Genomic DNA, 22,120 nt, shown 5'->3' on the forward strand with positions numbered 1-22,120 from the left:
CTTCAGCTCAGGTCATGATCTCGTGGTTTGTGAGTTCGAGTCCGCATCGAGCTCTCTGCTGTCAGTGCAGAGCCTGCTTTGCATCCTCTGTCTCCCTTTCTCTGTGCTCCTCCTGCTCTCTCTCTCTCTCAAAAATAAATAAACATTACAAAAAATCTCATATGTATTTTGTGAGGCTTATTACTGATGCTTTATTGTTCCTGCTGCTATTGTGAGTGGGACCTTTACCCTCTCTTTTTCTCCTCCTCCTCCCTCTTCTCTCCTCCTCCTCTTCTCTTGCCCCTTCTTCACCTTTTTCCTTTATACATGATTTTTTTTTTGATCTAACACATTGACACAACTCTATTCATTTTGATAACTTCTTGGTAGATTTGCTTGGTTCTTGTATGTGGCAAACACATTGACAAAAATTAATGATAATTTTATCTCTTCCTTTCTTCTCCCTATAATTATGTTCTCTTTTCGTTGTGTTGTGCTCAGTGATGGATAGGAGCAGGACTAATGGGTATCTTGACATCAGTGGGTGCTTTTGGTATCTCATCCTTAAATATGATATCTGCTGTATGTTTTGACTCTTAGCCTTTAGAAAGTTAAGAAAAATCTCTGCTGTTTTGATTATGCCGAGCTTCTTTTTTGTCAAAAAAGTATATTGAGTCTGTCAAATGTTTTTCTGCATCTACTATGATAATTATAAGGTTTTCTCCTTGGACCTACTCATATGATACGTTAAAATAATAGTTTTTCTGGTTTTCAACCATACTTGATTCCTGGGATGTGTATTACTAATTCATTGTTAATTTGTTTCATGGCAATAGATTGACAAATTTGATTTGCTAAAGTACTATTTAGGATTTTTAAACCTGTTCATAAGATGGTATATATTTTCCTTATACTTTTCCATTTGCCTTTGGTATCAAGTTTATTACCACCACCCCCCCCCCCACACACACACACTTTTTCTTCTAAAACAAATTGCGTAAGGTAGTGGTAGTCGATTCCTTGAGGGTTTGGTAAAGATAGCCTCTCTAACCATATCAGCTTGCCATTAATTGACGTAACAGATTTTGATTAACAATTCATTTTTAAATGACATTAATATATTCAGATATGCTCATTTTTCTTTTGGAAAATTATTTCTTTTAAGCTTTAATTATATTGTCACAAAGTTCTTCACAACATTGTCTTATGATATATACATTTTTATTAGATTTGTAACAATAAATTCTTCCTTTTTACTACTATACTAATACTACCCATTTGCGCTTTTAGTCTTTTTTTTACAATCAGTCTTACTGGAGTTTTGCATATTTTGTATTTAAATAATAATATTTTTTCTCATATTTCTTTCTTTATGTCTTAGTTTCTTTTTCGTATTTCTTGATATTTTTTAAAAAGTGAGTGAATTTAATTAGGAACATTTCACTCCAGTTTTGCTTCAGCAGCATCAACTTCTTATATCTATTTTATATTTTCCCATAATATTTACTCTTCATCTCAAAATTATTTAGAAGTGTATTTAGAAGTGTCAAAATATAATTTATATATATTTATGTTTTGGCCAGATAATGCAATCTGTATGCCATAGGGCTTTCTTTTCTTAAAGTTCTGTTGTGAGGTGCATACACATTTGTATTGGTTTCGTCTTATTGGTGAATTGATGCCTTTATCATTATGTAATATACCCCTTATTCCCTGATAATATTCCTTGCTCTAAGTTTACTTTATCTGATATTATCTGAATCTCCAGGATTCTTCTGATTGGTATTTACTGTTTCCATTTTTTTTCTTTCATTATGTTTTTGGGGTTAAGTAGGTTCCTTATAGATAGCATATAGTCCCACTTTTTCTATCATATTGTTAGCTGTTTTCTCTATTCTCTTTTTTTTTTTTTACTGTTTCCTGCTCTGTTTTATATTATTTTCATAATTCTGTTTTACCTTCACTACTAGCTTATTATTTATTCCTCTTTTAAAAAAATTGAGTGGTTGCCTTGAGCTTACAATATATATCTTTCATTAATCACTATCTTCAAATAATATATTAACTTCACACGTCATGTGAGAGCTTTTCAATAGAACACTGTCATTTTCTGTCATGTTTTATGCTACTGTCATGCAGTTTACTTTTACATATGTTAGGGCGCACAATATTTTGTGAGAGAGAGGGAGAGAGAGATGGAGGGAGAGAATGAGAACATGTGAACTGGGGAGCATACAGGGAGAGGGAGGGAGGGAGGGAGGGAGGGAGGGAGAGAGAGAGAGAGAGAGACCATGTGATTGGGGGAGGGGCAGAGAGAGAGGGGGAGAGAGAATCTTAAGCAAGCTCTAGCTGTCAGCACAGAGTCCAGCGTGGGGCTCAGTATTATGAACTGTGAGCTCATGACCTGAGCCACGATCAAGAGTTGGGAGCTGAACCGATGGGAGTCACCCAGGTGCCCCCCTATATGCTACTTTTGTCATTCCATTTAAGATTTTATTCCCAAATGCTATACACATGCTAGGATCTTTGTAAAAGAGACAGGATGAATTCTTGCGATTTCAGCACTTGGTTGGCCTTGAGTGTGAAAGAAGTGGAAGCAAGGAGATTGGGTTTACTGGCAGATTCACTGAGGCATAAGTATGTGTTTTTAGAGACTATTTGGTTGACATTGGCACCAGTATTTCCTTCCATAAATATCTTCCTATTCTCCGTGAAAGCATATTTTCATAATGTGGAGAAGTAAGATGACCATATCCTAGGCCATATCTTTTATTTCCTCTCAGGCAACACACAGTTAAGGCCCTTCTCATTTATAGAACCATATGGAGCTGGGAAGAAACACCTCCTCCATACCCCTGTTTTAAAGATTTTTAAATGCAAGCTTAGAGAGGAAAAAAGACTTGCCCGAGACCTCTTGGTGATTAAGCTCTGAAAGTTGGGACCCTACTCTTCATTTTCCGGAGAATGGTATCAGAGGTGGGGAAAAAGCCTGATGACTACATTTAGGGAATTTGGGAAGTTCTATAGAGAGTTCAGGCGGCATTTTCAGTTTCCTCCATTCTTTAAGCAAACTAGGTCCAAGCATATATTTTCTGAAGCCAACGATTCCCTTGTTTACACTCTGCTTTCCATCAGATTAGGACCTGACATGAGATAATGTGTGAGAGACTAGAATTCCAGTTCCTTTCTTGACCATTCTGTTTCATTTTACTGTACCTGGAAGGCTTATGATATAATAGGATATATGTGCAGAAGCTTTGGAGAACTGTGCCCATTGTTTGAAATATTCTCCCTGAAAAGTGCTCCCTTTGAAATATCTTATGACATACCTCTATCTTGATGATTATGACACTAAATTTTAGGGATTAGTTTCCTTGTTTATCTCTTTAATTAGACTGAGTTTCTTGAGGATGCCGTCAGGTAAAACACGTGACTACATTGATACAATTTTGGGCACAGTTTAGATCCTTTGGTAGACTAACCATTGACATAAAGTGTTTGTAGTAATAAGTCTGCCATGGACTCTGGATTGCCAACGGATCCTGTTTTCTTACAGGACAAGTTCCATAAGATACTTGCGCAAACTTTCCTTTCAGCCTTTTAAGTCTCCTGTATGAAGAATCTTGGACCAGTTCAGTATATAAATTAGAGATAGGGGATGATTTATATAAAGACTCATAAAATATGCCATGGCCCTTTCTCCTTTTATCTCTTTCTTTATAACTTTGACTCTTTATAACTCACTTGGAGATACATTTTAAGGTCTGCTTGCGTCAGGCCCATTATGATTTATGGCTCTGCTCCCTCACCCACCCTCGCCAGAACATTAAAATATATCTGAAGGCCACATCAGCAGCCTATTACTATATTAAAGAGAAGGATATATTAAGAAAGGCAAAGACCTGAGACAGGCTCCAGGAATAGCTTTCCTGAGTAAACATATCCAGCATACGAATCACATTAATTTTGAAATCAAAGGCATCTTCCTGTAACAAAAGGCTTACCGATTCATTTCTCCGTGGAAACCTGAAGAGTTCAGTGATAGCCTTTGGAGGCCCCTGTTTAAAAGTCTGTAGCACATCTGACCCTATGAAACATTGTACAAAGTAATTTGGCCTCTGCCTCTGGTGATTCTGGTTCAAGTGGTCTAGGCATATAGGAGACAGCATCTTTCACAGCAGTCTTCTGTTGTGTTCTGTTGCAAGAGGTCCGGGGACCTCTCTTTGAGAAGCTCACGCTCAGGCCTTCTTACTGGGTGGGGGTTGTTTTGCAGAAGCTAGCGACAGGTGAATCTAGATTAGGGCTGTTAGCAAAATACAATATAGCGTGGAGGAAAAGGGGAACTGGTCATCATACGTGGTCATGGACTGAATTATGTGGTGGCCCTGAAGGGGAACAATGAGTCTCAGCAGCCTGTGCTACCTCTGTCACTGTGATTCCCACTGTATTGTGTGTTGTCTGTTTGCTTGGCTTGTTCTCCAATTAGACTTGAAGGCAGGGACCATGTCTTTCCTCTCTACATTCGTAGCACCTAATACCATGCTAAGTTAAGTTTTGCTGGAGACTGAGTGTATAAATACATGAATAGACGAATGAATGGGTTGTAATTCTCCACAAATCACATCCAAGGCTTCTAGCTTACAGGTTTGACTGAGCTTGGGAAAGGCCCAGCAGAGGAAGAAGTTAGTTCATGTATGTCAGTCCACGTTTTTGAATGTAAGATTGTTTTTTCCTAGTAAGGAGTTGGACTAGAGCAATACTTCCAAATGTGGCTGCATCTCAGAGTCACGTAGATGCTTCCCCCTTATTAGTTGTTTCATTTTTAAGTGACAAGTGTGTATATGTGTGGTATAAAGGAAGGATTGACATTATCTCATTCCTGACCCCCATTGCACCTCCCTAGGGCCAACCACACCTACCAGTTTCTTATGCAACTTTTTGGATATATTCTATGCGTCAGAGGTGATGTACCATATCTTTTCTTATGGGAATGCTCACATGCTAGAGACACTATATTGCACTTGATTTTTTTTTTTTCAGTTAACAATATACCTTGAAGATTATTCCATATTAAGACATACAGATCTACCTAATAACTGCCACATGTGATTCCACTGTGTGCTATCTATCTGTTTATCTGTCTACCTACCTACCTACATACCCATCATCCTTCTAGTAATCAATTATTATAAGAAATGTTATGGGGCTCCTGGGTGGTTCAGTCCGTTAAGCGTCCGACTGCAGCTCAGGTCATGATCTCACAGTTTGTGGGTTTGAGCCCCGCATCGAGCTCTGTGCTGACAGCTCAGAGCCTGGAGCCTGCTTCAGATTCTGTGTCTCCCTCTCTGCCCCTTCCCTGCTCATGCTCCGTGTCTCAAAAGTAAATAAATGTTAAAAACAATTTTTTAAAAAAAAGAAATGTTGCAGGGTGGCTGGGTAGCTCAGTCGCTTAAGCGTCTGACTGTTGATTTTGGCTGAGGTCATGATCTCATGGTTGTGAGATTGAGTCCCAAGTTGGGCTCCACAATGAGCATGCAGCCTGATTAAGAGTTTCTCTCTCCCTCTGCCCCTCCCCCGACTCATGCTCATGTTCTCTCTCTCTCTCTCTCTCTCTCTCTCTCTCTCAAAAAGAAAAAATAAGAGATGTTGCAATGAGCATCAGTGAATGCTTCTCTTTGAATGTATGAGCAGGTATAGGTAGGATAAATTATTTCTCTTTCTTTCTTTCTTTCTCTCATTTTAATTTATTGTCAAGTTAGTTAACATATAGTGTATACAGTGTGCTCTTGGTTTTGGGGGTAGATTCCAGTGATTCATCACCTAAATACAACACCCAGTGCTCATCCCAACAAGTGCCCTCCTCAATGCCCATCACCCATTTTCCCCTCACCCCTGCCCACCCCCCCATCAACCCTCAGTTTGTTCTCTGCATTCAAGAGTCTCTTATGGTATTATGCCAAGGGAAATAAGTCAGTCAGGGAAAGACAGATATCATATGTTTTCACCCATATGTGGAACTTGAGAAACTTAATGGAGGGCCATTGAGGGAAGGGAAGGGGAAAAACTAGTTTCAAACGGAGAGGGAGGCAAACCGTAGGATAAATTCTTCAAGGCGGATTTCTAGGTCAAAGCGATTACACACTTAAAATTTTGCAAAACTGCTCCCCAAGGAGGCTACGCCAATTATATTCTACCAACCGTGTGAATGAGAGTGCCTGTCCCTCCAGATCTTGGTTGGGGAAATCTTTAAAATGAAGATGCTCAGTTCCTCCCAAATCTATTGCTTCCAAACCTACTAAGACCAGCTGAGGGAACTGCATGTTCTTAAAGCTCCGCTTAGAGTGACATTTTATCAATATTTTCATTTCACACTATCCCACATGTCAATGAGTCTGATGCATAATGTCCATGACCGTATTGGGAATCACCAGGTGCTGTAGAAGATCCTGTATCTACCGGGTGTAGGCACCAGCTTCCTCACTCCTGCTGCCCTCCCGCCTTTATAAACACCAGCTAAGGAACAGGGACTAGTCTACGTCAAAAATAATGTTTTAGTCCTTTTTTAAAAAAGTTCTAAATGTTTCTTTATTTAGAATAACATTAGTCAAGTAAAAAAAAACCTACCAGGACAAATCAGGAGAAGGGAGAGGGAGAGACCGTAGTAAAAAGGAAAAGCTTTATATTATTTTAGTACATTTAAAGGCATTTTTTTCTTACTTTCTGAACATAGGGCCAGCATTTTCATTTTACTCTGGACCCCACAAATTATGTAACCAGCCATTGTTAACAAGCCTTCCAATGATTCTGATATACGGGCAGGATTGAGAGCCACTGAAGCAAGTGATCTTTCTTTTTTTAATTTTAATTTTATTTAATTAAAAAAATTTAATGTTTATTTTTGAGAGAGACAGATGTGAGTGGGGGAATGGCAGAGGGAGACACAGAATGTAAAGCAAGCTCCAGGCTCCTAGCTGTCAGCACAGAGCCCGATGAGGGGCTCAAACTCAGGAATGGTGAGATCATGACCTGAGCTGAAGTCGGTCACTTAACTGACACTCAACCTACTGAGCCACCCAGGTGCCCCAAATGATCTTTAAAAAAAATTATTATTATTTAAATTCAAGTTAGTTAACATACAATGTAGTCTTGGTTTCAGGAGTAGAACCCAGTGATTCTCCTACATATAAGATCCGTATGCTGAAAAGTACAGAAAGCTTATGAAATAAATTGAAGAAGACACAAAGAAATGGAAAAACACTCCATGTTCCAGCACCTTTGGTTTGAAGTTCTCCATTTTCTGCCTTTCTGTGCTTTTGATTTTGGTCTCAAGTCTTCTTTCTGCCTGGTTGAATCACTCAGGGGCTAATGTCTTTCCCACAGGTTCACAAAGATGTACTTTAAACACGTACTCTTTGAGGACACATTCTTTGATGAGTGCTATTTTCAAGATGTTACATCTACTGATACCTATTTCAAAAACTGCACCATTGAATCAACCACCTTCTACAACACAGGTAAGGACATGGGTGGTGTGGGTGCGCTGGGTCAAGGGTCTTGGACTAGTCTTATCTAAGACACGATAGTCTCAGTCATAAGCTTTAGGGGTCGGTAGCAAGGTATTTACAGATGTGACTACTGAGTCTCACTCAGGTTGGAAAAATGGGTTCTCACCCTAGGTATGAGAGACCCTAGGTATGGCATGGATTAGTTGCACAGTCTTTGCCGATGCATTTATTTTGTCTGCATGTTTTATTGCACGTGAAGCGAGAAACAAAAGTTTGGGTGAGCGCTCTAGTCTCGAGGAGACTGATGATATGTGCGACACGTCCTCAGCAGGAACAAAATATAACACAGATGAGGGGTGCGTGGGTGGCTCAGTCGGCTGAGTGTCCTGCTCTTGATTTCGGCTCAGGTCATGATCTCACAGTTCATGAAATTAAGCCCTTTACATTCTGACAGCCTGCTTGGGATTCTCTCTCTCCCTCTGTCTCTGCCCCCTCCCCCTGCTCACACATGCTCTCTCTCTCTCTCAAAATGAATGGATAAAGAAGATGTGATATGTACACACACACACACACACACACACACACACACACACAATGGAATATTACTCGGTGATGAAAAAGAATGAAATCTTGCCATTTGCAACAACATGGATGGAACTGGAAGATATTATGCTAAGTGAAATAAGTCAGTCAGAAAAAGACAGATATCATATGTTTTCACTCATTTGTGGAATTTGAGAAACTTAACAGGTGATCATAGGGAAAGGGAAGGAAAAATAAGGTAAAAACAGAGAGGGACGCAAACCACAAGAAATTCTTAAATACAGAGAACAAACTGAGGGTTCATGGGGGCGGGAGGCTTGGGGGGGTGGGGAAAATGGGTGTTGGGCATTAAGGAGGGCACTTGTTAGGATGAGCATTGGTGTTGTATGTAAGTGATGAATCACAGGAACCTACTCCCAAAGCCAAGACTATACCATATATATCGTATGTTAGCTAACTTGACAATGAAGTATTTAAAAAAATGTAATTTTACTTGATTCTTTTACTTTTTTTAATGTGGCTACTAGAACATTTAAATTTATGTAAGTTGTTCACATCATATTACTATTGAACCGTGCTAGCAGATACAGTTGTAATTACGTATATGAGAAATTATACATGTGTAAAGAACATCTGGAATTGTCTTTAATATTAACTGACAGAGGCTTTGTTAAATAAAACAAGATACATCAAAACAATAATTAAATAAATAAATAAACTACATTAAAAAATAAGGCACAGATGAAAACCCAGGGTTCCAGGAAGGCTGCATTTTATGTACACGGGGTGCTCTTGAAGACCTCACAGAATTTGAATCTTGCAAAATTCAAGAGTCATGTTCTCACAATAATGAAGGAAAAGGAAAAATTGTATGTTTTCAAGGTTTGTGCTTGAAGTGAGATGATAAGGATATTTTAAAATCGCACCATTTCAGATTTCCGTGATTAAAAAAAGTTCACAAAATCCCACCAGGCCACCTCTCCTTGTTACTTTTACTACATCATACGTTAACATACCAGGTCAAGTTGGGATGTAGGGAAACTACCTGAGTTTTACCAGGGGCTCCACCTACATTGTCTCCAGTGAGAAATGCACGATTATTCCCATCTTATAGCCGAGGAAACCCAGGATTACGCATCTTGCCCAAGGCCACAGGGAGCTTGGATTTATTCCTTAGTTGTTTGGCTCTGAAGTCTGTCATCTTGTCACTGAACTCCATGCATCATGCCATATCAGTGCGTTCTCCCTGGCATCAGCACCAGGGTTTATGCAAGAACATCTTTTTCTTCTATCAGGTCAGCCTCAAAAGGTTCAATGTCTGGCCTCCAAATATCCCTCAGTCTCTAAATAATCCATTATGAGATTTACCTTCCTAAATTATTTTTTTTAGCCTGAACTTAAAAAAAATGAGAGCTATACATTTCCTATTTGTCATTAAAACCTGACGAATCTTTTAGTTTCTTCTTTCAAGAAGAAAGTTTTTTATTTATTTGTTTTGAGAGAAAGAGAGACAGAGAGAGAGAGAGAGAGAGAGCATGAGCACAATCAGGGGAGCAGCAGAGAGAGAGAGGGAAAGAGAGAGAATCCCAAGCAAGCTCCGCCCTGTCAGCACAGTGCCCAATGCAGGGCTCGAGCTCACGAACCGTGAGATCATGACCTGAGTTGAAACCAAGAGTTGGACACTTAATCAACTGAACCACAATGTGCCCCTCTTCTTTCAAGCTTTAATGTTGCCTCCTTGTTTGCGTACTCTTACATGGGGATTTCTGAGAACACCTGTAGTCATGAAATGTCGGTGGGCTGGGAAGTGATGGAGATAATCAGGTGTAATTTTCTAATTTTGTAGGAGGGAGTTTGGGAAGGTTAAAGAGGGTCAACAGCAGAGCCGGTTCCCGAAAGGCAGGTTTCCTGAGAGCCCACGTAGGCGATCTTTCTGCAAGAACAGTTGGTGGTAGAAGGTGCCGGAAGACTTGGGAACTAGTTTTAAAGCAAATGGTTTATACTTTTTAAAGACTTTATGTTTTTGGACATGATTTAGGTTTACAATGAAATTGGAAAGAAGGTACAGAGATTTCCATGTAACTCCTACCCCACCCCCCCTCCCCGATTATCAACATCCCCCTACTAGAGGGGTGCATTTGTTACCATTGATGAACCTGTACTGGTATATCAGGATCATCTCAAGTCCAGAGTTGACGGTAGGGATCACTCTTGATGTTGAGCATTTTATGGGCTTGGACAAATGGATGATGGCATATATTCATCATTACCATGCCATATAGAGTATTTTTACTGCCCTAAAAATCCTCTGTGCTCTCCATAATCACCACCCCCTGCTTCCCATCCTGGACACCACTGAGCAGATGGTTTTTCTTTTGAAGAATGTTCAGGTTTCTGCGTGGGCTCTGGACCTAATTCTCTCTCTTTTAAAAAATTTTTTTAATGTTTATTTATTTTTGAGAGAGAGAAGACGAGCTGGGAAGGGGCAGAGAGAGAGGGAGGCACAGAATCCGAAGGAGCCTCCAGGCTCTGAGCTGTCAGCACAGAGCCCGACATGGGGCTTGAACTCACGGACCACGAGATCATGACCTGAGCCAAAGTCGGATACTTAACCAACTGAGCCACCCAGGCGTCCCTGGATGGAATACTCTTGTCTTCTGCTTCCTATAAGCTGGTAGCCTTGGACCTTGGTGTCATCTCATTGATAGAAACAGGCTGTTCTGTAGCCTGAGAGATGACATATTCAGGCATGTCTCTCAGTGAGTGTTCCTTACATTTTCCTTATAGGAAGTTGAAGCCGTCCTTACATTTTTAGAGTTTCCTCTCTTCATTCATACCTGGCCACATGTCGCCTTGACTTTGAGACTGTCTGATTGCCAGAGGCTTGTGGCAGTCTGCCCATGGAAGGGGCGTGACTTCATCCCTTCCTCTGCCCCATCTCTCCCCAGCCCCCGTCCACTTGCCACGAACCAAAGGTTTCCTTCTCTCCCCAGACCTCTACGAGCATAAGTTCATCAACTGCCGGTTTATCAACAGCACCTTTCTGGAGCAGAAAGAAGGCTGCCACATGGACTTTGAGCAAGATAATGACTTCCTGATTTACCTCGTCAGCTTCCTTGGCAGTCTGTCTGTGTTGCCTGGGAACATCATTTCTGCTCTGCTCATGGACAAAGTTGGAAGACTCAAGATGATCGGTGAGTAGTCAGGCATGCCGCCTCTCCTCCAGTAGGTAAGGACGGTGGCTTTCAAGCGTAATAAAGAAGCAGAGTTTTTTTTCTTTTCCTTGAAGAAATCTCCCACTGGAAACCAAACAGATGAGACGGCATCTGCTGGTGTAGGAGCCGAGGGGGCAGGCATGTTTCCAAAACCCCAGGACTCCACGGAGATAGTTTGAGACCCACGGTCCAGGTCAGGGAGTCCTCTTTAATTTCCTGACTGAGCGATTCTTTGACAGTCATGGTATTAGCACTTCAGTAAGGATATTAAATATATCCGCTCTACCCACTGTGTATGATTATTGTCAGAAAAATATATAAAGTGCTCTTAGATGAACATCGATTCATTTGCAGGCTTTAAAATAAATTGCATTACTTATTATTATTTAGTAGTGTTAACACTTGGGCTTTGGAGATGGACAGAATTGTGTTGGAGTCCTCCTGAGGCTTATTTGACTTTGGAAATGCTCCTTTATTTCTCCAGGCCTCAGTTTCCTTATCGGTAACTGTAACTGGCTGGCACATCGTGTCGCCAGAGGATCTCACAGTGCTTGGTGCACACATGGTCCTTAAAAATGGTGGCAGCATTCACGTACTTTGCTTCACTGCACCAGGATCCCCAGAAGTTTGCTACAGAAACAAGAACCAAAAAGTACACACCCAGGGCCAGGAAAAACATACATTAGAATATATGTATTGTCAGCCCAGGGTGGGGACCAGAACAACACACGGATTCACATGTCACGAAGGGTCTGCTCTAGGGTTGCAGCTGATCAGGAAAATTAATACCAGCTCCCTAGCAGTGGAGTTCAAAGGCAAAGAAAATAAGTCACGTTGTTTTGTCAGAGAAGAACAAATCAATCAGGTAGATCTTGGCAAGGGAATCTTTTCCTGATGTTGGGCTCATATTGAATATTGTTGTTATAGAGGAGCATAGATATTTGGAAGGGTAAGCACAAGACATGGCTGTGATTTCAGCTTTTTCTTTTTTAAGTTTATCTATTTTGAGAGAGTGACAGCAGGAGTTGGGGAGGGACAGAGAGAGAGAGAGAGAGAGAGAGAGAGAGAATCCCAAGCAGGTTCTGCACTGTCAGCTCAGAGCCCGATGTCAGTTGAACTCATGAACCATGAGATCATGGCCTGAGCCGAAACTGAGAGTTAGACGCTTGACCGACTGAGCCCCCCCAGGCGCCCCAGCATGAGTTCAGCTTTTTAGGTGTGTGGTGAGGATAGGGTCATCTCTAGGCCTGGAAGATTGAGCTGTCTCCTGTGTACTGGTTAGACCCGAGTCCCCTGAGGGAAGGACAGTGTTTTCTAACTCGGGCAATGCCCAAGCTTTTCTGAGGAAGGGGCTACACCATGCATAAGACCAGTGGCTGGGAGTCAGGTGACCATCTTGGCCAACATTCTCTTTGAGTCTGCACACCTTCCTTTCCTTCTGCGAGCTTATATTACACAGTTGTTAAAGTACTACCTCTGTTTGCTCCAATGAGATAAGGCATGTGAGCATAGGCATGTGACATTTCTGCCCTTCTGCCACTGGCCTCTTGAGTCCCAGGCTGAATAGTGAATCCTGAGGTTGAGGCCTGGGGTAGTCTTTGGGAAGGCAGGGCCTGTGAGGAATGGGGTGGGTGCCCATGTGCAGGGGCGTGGCTCACTGCCCAGAGCAGGCACGTGTTCCCCAATGGAGACAGCGGGAAGGTTGGGCCCCGGGGAGAAGGCAGGACAGCCAGAGAGCAGACATCCCCTTCACCGCTACTGAAGCTCTCCTTAGCACCGTGAATGTACCCCAGATCAAAACTGATTTCCGGCATGCTCCCCAAATTGGATAACCGGAACTAATAATTCTCATTCTTTTTAAAAAAAATTTTTTTTTCAATGTTTGTTTATTTTTGGGACAGAGAGAGACAGAGCATGAACGGGGGAGGGGCAGAGAGAGAGGGAGACACAGAATCGGAAACAGGCTCCAGGCTCCGAGCCATCCGCCCAGAGCCCGACGCGGGGCTCGAACTCACGGACCGCAAGATCATGACCTGGCTGAAGTCGGACGCTTAACCAACTGCGCCACCCAGGCACCCCAATATTTCTCATTCTTTATGTTCTACATGTTTTTTAAAAAAAATTTATTTATTTAAAAAAAATTTTATTAAAAGTTTATTTATTTTTGAGAGATAGAGAGAGAGGGTGCAAACAGGGGAGGGGCAGAGAGAAAAAGGGAGACACAGAATTCGAGTCAGACTCCAGGCTCTGAGCTGTCAGCACTGAGCCCGGTGCAGGGCTTGAACCCATGAACCATGAGATCATGACCTGGGTGGAAGTCAGGTGCTTCACCAACCAAGCCACCCAGGCTCCCCTATGTTCTACTCTCTTATTAGCATCTGTATTTTGTTTCTCTGGTTCTGTTGAGAGCTCAGACCGTTCTTTCTTTGATCTCTAGTAGAAAGCCTGGCATGCCGTGGACCAACTGTGATATTATCAGTGCGCAGTAGTAGATGCTCAATAAATGTCTCAGTGGCGTGTGGGTGACCTGTTTTGAAATAGCCTTTCCATGAAACGAAATGACTATTTCCTCAAATTCCCTGCAGAATCTGCGAGGGCAGAGTTTGTCCTGTTTGCGATGCTGTGCTGTTTCCTGGGCTGAACTAGCGTCTTGTTAACAAGGGTAGAAGTTTTCCTGATGAGACCGTTAGTCCTCGTGTATTCATTCAATAAGCAATAATTTATGTGGCGCATACTCTCTGCCAGGCTGTGCGGTAGACAATGAGAACACGGCGGTAACTGAGACAGACACTGTCCTTATGCTTACAGAGCAAATGATCTATTGGGAGAGAGAGACAGAAACTAGAAAGTTCATTTAACGAACACTTACGAAGCACGCATTATAGGTCAGGCTTTGTGCCAAGCATTTTGTTAATATTAACATATTTAACACTCGAAATAAACCTGTGAGGTAGGTACTGTTTTTGCCCACACTTTACAGATGGGGAAAGTGAGGCAGGACAGAGAGGTTATGAGACTTGCTCAGTGTCACGCAGGGGAAGCAGGGATTTGAACTCAGGCCTCTCAATCACAAGTGAAAGGAATTAACCAAGGATCTATAGGGGGCCACAGGGATCTACGGTAGGATTACCTAACATAGATGAGAGGCCAGTTCCTCAACTATCACTTGATGCATTTGACGGTCATATTTTGTATTCAACAAACAGCTGTCAACATTTATTGTAAGCCAGGTGCCATGGCTGGCCACTTTGAGGGAGGCATGCGTTTAGATGATAGGGTTCTCAAGTAGATGTTTGTCTCCTTCCTCGCTGTTTGGAAAGAGATTACAAGGTGACCTGCTCACAGCCCTACCCCCTCCCAGAATCAGCAGAACCCAGGCGATGCTTACCATGTCCCCGCTCATCAGCAGGGTTTGGCCTCAATCTTCGCAGCTCCAGGTCTGAGTGTGAGATTCCAGGCAGAGGCCCCCCAGGAGGCACTTGTTGGTGAGACCAGGCCCCCAGCATGGCTTCTTGGCAACTGGAGGACCTGTCTTCCCCACCCCCACCTCCCCCCCCACCCCCGGTTGCCTGGTGGGGCGCCTTGGCCTGTTTCCCAGCTGGTAATTTGCATGCGGCTTTCTTTCTTTCTGCTAACCATTCTCACTGCATTTCCAGCCAGACCCCTGGTCTATGCTGTGCATCTACTCCACACTTCCCAAGCTCTTCTGGGCTGGGCTGGGCAGGTTGGATTTGGGCATGGTTTGACACAGCCTTCTTTCAGTGGGACCTCTTATCATTAGCTGGATCAGCCAGCGTGCTGGTGGGAAAAAGAAGCCATCCCAGAGAGTTCTAGTGAAGAGACTTTATTGATGGGATGTGACTTTTAGAGGGGTGGGCAGGGCTATGGGAACAAATAAGGGAGATGAGGCACCCGGATGCTAGCAGAAGTGGCAGCAGTTTCCGCCTCTGGGGTTACAGGGAAAAAAATAGCCCAGTGAGAACTGGAACCATGGAGGTGGAGGCTCCTGGAAGGAACCGCAGTCCTGTGGGGGCTGCAGCCATCACCAAAACGGGGCTTATAAATGGGATGGGAATTGGGAAGAAACACTCCAACCCCTCTCCGCTCTCAGCTGACAAGGTATGCAGTCTCTGGGGGTAGCTTCTCAGGGCACAGGGCAAGGGCTGAGAAGGGCAGGTCAGATATCTGGGCCGGAGATGGGAATAAATGAAGAATTAACAGCCGGCCTTTCAGGTTTTCTTCGGCAGCCCATTGATGGTTATGCTCTCAATAGCAGGTAAGCTCCACAAGGTGGTTTTGATACTCATGTATCTCAGGCACCCAGAACAATGTCTGGGACATAGATTTTCAACTAGGGCCCCCTCTGGCTCATCCCCAGTAATTCTGGGCTGGGCAGCACCACAGCATGAGGATTTCAAAATCCTTCTCGGGGGCTAACTCTGGTGACATGACCCAAGCAGAAGGCTCTGCTCCCATGACCGGAGCACCATGTTTGGGGCCTCAAGCTGTGCTTTCTCCGTGTAGAGATGGACCTGTTGCACAGGCTGCACCTGTGAAGGTGGGAGAAGGGGAAAAACTGGTGGGTGACAGTCTTGTCTTCATTTTTTTCTTCTGCCCTTGACCTCCCCCTGTAGGTGGCTCCATGCTAATCTCCGCGGTCTGCTGCTTCTTCCTGTTTTTCGGCAACAGCGAGTCTGAGATGATTGGCTGGCAGTGCCTGTTCTGTGGGACCAGCATTGCCGCCTGGAATGCTCTGGATGTGATCACGGTGGAACTATATCCTACCAACCAGAGGTCAGTTCTTCCCTGGGCTTCCCTCTGGGAGTTGTTTGGACTTCTGTGGCCAGAGGTCTACCCGTTCCAAGATCCTCCGTCGCTGCCATCTTGTTCTTCCGGGTGTTTCGTGAGCAAAGCATCTCTGAAGCTGTTGAGTTTCTCCTGTAGGGGGGCCAGCAGAGGCATGGAGATGAGCAGGCTAAAGCCTGATAGGGTGGGGTGGGTGGCTAGATACAAAGGACAGGTGCGAACCATGTTCAGGAGAGAGGAATGAGGGTGACACCGTATGTGTCATGCAATCCAAAGAGAGGTGAGAATAGGCCTCTGTTGGGAGATATGGGACAAAGATGAGGAACTAGATAAACAAAAGGTAGATGAGAGGTAAGGGAAGATAAAGGTAGGGATGAGGCATGATGGTCTAGGGCATGTGCAGAGAACGTGGTAGGGAAGCCCAGCATTTACTTTTATTTTGTGCAAGCCATATGAGAAGAGTCCTAGTTTAAAGGTGTAGGGTCAAGGCCATTACGTAGCAGTTATTTCTCATTATGGAGAAGGAGTTGTGAGTTTGAAGGGTAGCAGGTAAGTGGTCCTGTGGTCACAAAGGAGTGTGAAGAGGGGGAGCCAAACCATAAGAGACTCTTAAAAACTGAGAATAAACTGAGGGTTGATGGGGGGTGGGAGGGAGGGGAAAGTGGGTGATGGGCATTGAGGAGGGCACCTGTGGGGATGAGCACTGGGTGTTGGATGGAAACCAATGTGATAATAAATTTCATATTTAAAAAAAAAGGAGTGTGAAGTGATACGGAAGGCAGGTGAATGAAATTCTGAAAAATATCTTAATGATATTCTCCAAATGGGTGACAGAAGTGTTGGAATATGGATAGCATCCCATATTTGGAGCCCCCCTCCCCTGAACCAAAGAGCTTTCTAAGCTTTACAAAAAATAAGAGGAGGAAAAATTATCATTATATCAACAGTATATGATTTTACATCTATGAAACTCAAGACAATTAACTAAAGAGACTGCTATAAACAATAAAATAATTTGATAAGGTGGTCAATAATAAAAGTAACTTAGCTGCATATGGAATTTACAAATATATCACCACATTTAAAAACAAAATTGAATTCCATTTAATAATAGAAGAAATCATAAAATATCTAGGAATCAATTTGTTAAGAAAAGTGAAACACTTAGGTTTCACTACCAACCAGAGGTCAGTTCTTCCCCGGGCTGTATGTGGAAAAAACCACACAGCTTTACTGAGAGATAGAACAGGAGACTTACATATATGTTAAGATACACCTTATGAAATTCTAAGTAGATTTAATCTTACAAATCTTTCAAATCTTCTTTAGTTTTCTTCTAACTTCAAAGAGTCCATTCAAAATTCAATGAGATATTTTCCCCCTCCCTCTGGAAACTTGGGACAACTTTGGAAATTTCATTTGGAAAAATATGCATGTGAAAATACCCAAGAAACTTCTGAAAACCAGAAGATTGGGACTGAGGGGTTAGTTATCCACAAAATGATTAAAAATTATAAAAAGAATTTAAGGTACAAAAATGTAGGCACCTTCTTGATAAACCTGTGGTATGAAATATATTAATAAAAGAACTATTTTACTTCAGGTGAAGGAAGACGGTGCTGGGAATATAGTCTCTGTGTACAGATGGAGTCAAGAAAGGGTAGATGGTTCCTAACAGTTACCACTCAGGGGGCACCTGGCTGGCTCTGTCAGTGGAACCCACAGCTCTTGATCACGGGGTCTTGAGTTTGAGCCCCACGTTGAGGGTAGAGATTACTAAATAAATAAATAAATAAACTTAAATATATAATAGTTACCCCTCAGAAGTGTGACTGAGGGATAATAATTAGGATTAGGCTTTGCCATGGGTGACAGAAATCTCAAAAAAATGCAGCCTTAGGAAGACAGACATTTCCTTTTTCTCTCCTGTAGAAGTCCAGAACAGGCACTGCAGGCTCTTTTTATCCCTTTCATGAGCTCTGCCAGGGGTCCAAGAGAAGACCATCTCCATTCCAGGAAGTGGGAAGGGAGGAAGGAAGAGAAATGGAAGGGAAGAGAGCAAAAAGTACCACTCACGACACCTCTTAAGGAAATTTCTCGGGAGCTGCCACTTGCACCTACATCCCATTGGCTAAAACTTAGTCACATGGCCAGACTCTGCAGCAAGGGAGTCTGGGAAATGTAGTCTATATTTGGAGAAATGCTATTTAGGGACACCCAGCAGTGTCTGCCACAAGAGGATCCGGGTGTTATTAAGGAGGAACGCTGATCCTTTCCGCCTCGTTCTCTCCATTTGTTTCAGTGTTTCACGGTTTGCATGTACTACTTGTGACAATTTCAAAAAGAGCTAACATTAGAAAAGAGAAAGAAGTTTTAAGGAAACACTGTAGGATGTGAATAGTGGTGATTGCCTTTTAGTGGTGGAGTTATATAAGTTTGCATCTTTATGTTGTTCTGTATTTCCACATTTGATTTAAATGAGAATGCTTCCTGTTTAGGAAAAAAGTTCCCTTCCACACCTTCACTGTACCTTCTCTCACAACAAGGAAAAGAAAGGACCCATGGTCCCGCTCATCTAAGGAAGTCTGGTTTGACTTTCACGATGACTTACTTTCTTCTTCTTTTACAGGGCCACGGCCTTTGGCATCCTCAATGGATTATGCAAATTTGGAGCCATCCTGGGAAACACCATCTTTGCTTCTTTTGTTGGGATAACCATAGTGGTCCCCATCCTTCTGGCTGCTGCCTCTCTTGTCGGGGGTGGCCTGATCGCTCTTCGACTGCCAGAGACCCGAGAACAGGTCCTGATGTGAACACCCTCTGGGGAAAGAAAATGTTGGAAGAATCTTATCCAGGAACCTTCGATGCGCCCACGCTTCCTGTCTGTCACTGTCCAGAGGACACTGTCTGGCGAACTCAGGAGGAGAAGTCGATTTTGGGACTCCTAGTTTAGGATCCATTTCAGCTGTCAATATGCTTGTAACTCAGGTGACTGATTTGGGGGTGTCCTGAATCACCTTTACAATCCCAGAGCTGTGTTCTTGGCTTCAGGTCTCCCCAGCCCAGAGCAGGGGAAGAGGGATAACACCTTCCAGAGGGTGCACACACTGACCAAGGAGTGTGTGTTCCCCAATGGGGAGGTGCGAGGACTTATTTGCATTTCAGAATGAATTTGAGGGTGAGAAACATTTAAGCTCCTCCTCCGTAAAGTTCCTTGGAGCCCAATGACCTAGCAAACTGACTTGCCAGGAAATTAGAGTCATATAAATAGTGGGCTTGAAAAACAGGATACTTATATTTTTGCACTGAGAAGTGTCACCGGTCATATGTTCCATTTGAAAATTGGCACAATAGCATTGAAGATACTCTAATATAGAAAACCAAATATTTGAGCAATATCTGTAGAAATCTACTCACCTCCCACCAGGTGTCCTAAGTTTCCCATGATGATCAAATGGTAAATTTAAGGATGCTATTTATTCCTGCTTCGATCTATTCAAAGAGACTTAGGTATCCTGTAAACTAACTTTGTACATAACTATATTCGGATTTAATTTGCGGAAGTGGTATCTGCAGATATTTGCCAGAATTTTAGCCATATTTTGGGGGGAGTTGGCGTTTGAGGTCCCAGGATATTGGGTCTGATTGAATGAAATGCAAGCACAATATCTTATAGCCATTTAACTCGCTGTCAGGAGGATGCACTCGGCAAACTCACGTTGTACAGTTCATTTAACCCAGGCGCTGTTCTTCGTGTAGGTGGAGTAGATACTTTTCTCTCTTACACAGATCACTTGTGAAACTCAAGTTCGCCAACGTGGGCCCCGGCATTTGACGTGGCTGCTCACCCGGAAACAGTGTGAGAAGGGGTTTCTGGCCCTCCCTTTGGAGACGAGAATAAAATGCAGCGGACAACAGGGGCGATGGAGGGAGGGAAGTGTAGCCACAGTTCTCCAAAGCGTAAATTCTTTCTGTTTCTTTCAACTGTAAAACACGATCCATGTTTGTTATCACGGCAGGAGAATGTGTCCCGGTTCAGGACTTTTGAAGCAGATGTCACTGGCATGGGAATTAGGGAATGTAGTGGATGTCAAAGATGTTTCCCTTCCGTGTTCCAACAGAACTCTTTCCTGAGACCCGTTTGGAGCATGAACCGGGGTGGGGAACCTGGGAGAATACTGCTTTGGACAAAGATCAGCAATAGACTGAAGTCTTGACAACACAGGAAAGGAACATTTCGGACACCAGAACTGTCTAGCATGGAAGGACGGTGAGCTATGAGCTCATGCCCCTGGGGGTGAACTGGCCGAGGCCAGGAGAGTATCAGTTTGCAAGAACTTGTTGTTTAAGTTGATTTCCAGTGTTCTCAGTGCTGCGAATGTCATATGTTCCCCACCAGAAATCTCCAAAAATTTAAACAGGATAATGATGACCGCATGGAATGTTTTGTCAGATTTAGAGAAACGCTTGGGCCCCACGATAGCTTCAGGCCATCTTTCTGTTATTCTCTGGAGTAACAAACAGGTCAGCTGAAGGAAAGAGTAAATATTATGAAACCTTTCTACCCTGGAACTGAGATCAGTTTTAATGGTTAAAATGTTTACTCTGGTTCTCTTGTCCCCTACCTCTTTCTTCACTATTCTTTTTTTCCTGCCCAGGGAAGGAAGACATCTTAACGCTGATTTGATACCCTGATTCCCCCAAATATATAAACATACTATTGTGGATTAACGTTTCTCTGTGTTTTACAAGAGGTACCTAACGTAAATGCTACATTGATCATGAGAAGCCCCATGTAACATAGCTGTAATATACTTTCCACTGTAAACTGGAGGTGGTCACATCCCTTGTAACATTATTCTTCAATGGGATACAATTTAATGAGCAGCTGCCGGTTAAGAAATTTAGAAAGCAGTTAGCGTCTGCATTTCTAGTGAAAATGGATCTTGCACATTTAACATCTGATTCGTTTTTAAGTGTTGAGGTGGCTGCCATTATTTGGGGGTCACTTCTGTATTACCTTTATGGCTCCTTCAACTGACCACCTAGCCAACCAAGGGCAATTCCCGTCTCATCCATCACGTAAGCCTTTGTAAAGGGTGCAGCCATGCCCTGCAGCCTTTCCTCTTGAAGAATTGCCTGGCACTGGTACCCGGCCACTTCTCAAGTGCAGTCATTACTGCTGAGATAAATGCATCTTTAAAAATAGTCTCTGTGGCTTGTCATTGGGGGTGGGGGGCGGGGATCATGCACAGCATATCTGGCCAGGCACTTCTTTTTCATTTTGCATTCCACCTGGAGAAACTACCGATGGCATCCTTGGAGAGTAGAAGGATGAAGCTCTCCTTCGTTGAACGAAACTGTTCCCAGTTCATGATGTATTTTATGATGCTCATTTTGGGAGTAGTTACTTTTAACAGCCTCCACTGTGTTGTGTTATCTCCTGATGCTGATTTTTGACCTTCTGTTTTATTGGAAATAATTAGTGAAAGGGGTGTGCCTATTTGTGAAGTAGCACATGCACCCAAGGTCATAAATAACCACATCCCCAGGATTCCCCGTGACCTTGTATTAGCTCATTAAAAATAATAATAAAAATCATTGTAAACAAACCTTTAAGAAGTGAGACTAGAGGTTATTTCCAGACACTAAGGTTTCTTCTGGATTCCTAAATTGATGGGATCAGCTGGGGTTGGCACGCTGAGACTCCTTTCCTTCAGCTTTCTTAATTTGTATAACGCAAAGGTCAAATGATGTGACCAAGGTGACACGTAGTGCTGGGAGTGGGCTACCAGGCCTATGGCGATGTTCTGTCTATAGTTCTGGAGTTATCTCTCAGTCATTGAATCTTTGAGGAATGGGACAGTGTGACAAACATTTACCCTCCATTCCTGGAGGCCATTCACCGAAAACTCATGTGATAAGTGGAAGGATCAGTATACGTATGAAATGATTGGTATTATTAATCCATCTAGTCACTCATTCTTCATTTATTCAACAAATCCTTACTGAGCCCAAACCTTGTGCCAGGCACCTGGGAATCCAGTCGTGAAAACTCTGGTCATGGTTCCT

The 22,120-nt window shown here is 42.9% G+C and overlaps 1 protein-coding gene across 5 annotated transcripts in view; it reads left to right on the forward strand.

Annotated features, from left to right (window-relative positions):
* The window catches only part of SV2B (synaptic vesicle glycoprotein 2B), a 219,370-nt gene extending 197,709 nt beyond the window's left edge, over positions 1-21,661 (forward strand). For all 5 annotated transcript variants that reach the window (XM_027067989.2, XM_027067986.2, XM_053223594.1 and 2 more), the window contains 4 exons: positions 7,360-7,493; positions 11,021-11,221; positions 15,877-16,036; positions 18,678-21,661. In XM_027067989.2, the coding sequence (XP_026923790.1) occupies positions 7,360-7,493; positions 11,021-11,221; positions 15,877-16,036; positions 18,678-18,861 (679 nt within the window). In that variant the 3' untranslated portion in view covers positions 18,862-21,661. The remainder of the gene's footprint in view (positions 1-7,359; positions 7,494-11,020; positions 11,222-15,876; positions 16,037-18,677) is intronic.
* The last annotated feature ends 459 nt before the right edge of the window (positions 21,662-22,120 follow it).

The sequence above is a fragment of the Acinonyx jubatus genome, chromosome B3, assembly GCF_027475565.1.
Source record: "Acinonyx jubatus isolate Ajub_Pintada_27869175 chromosome B3, VMU_Ajub_asm_v1.0, whole genome shotgun sequence".
NCBI lineage: Eukaryota > Metazoa > Chordata > Mammalia > Carnivora > Felidae > Acinonyx > Acinonyx jubatus.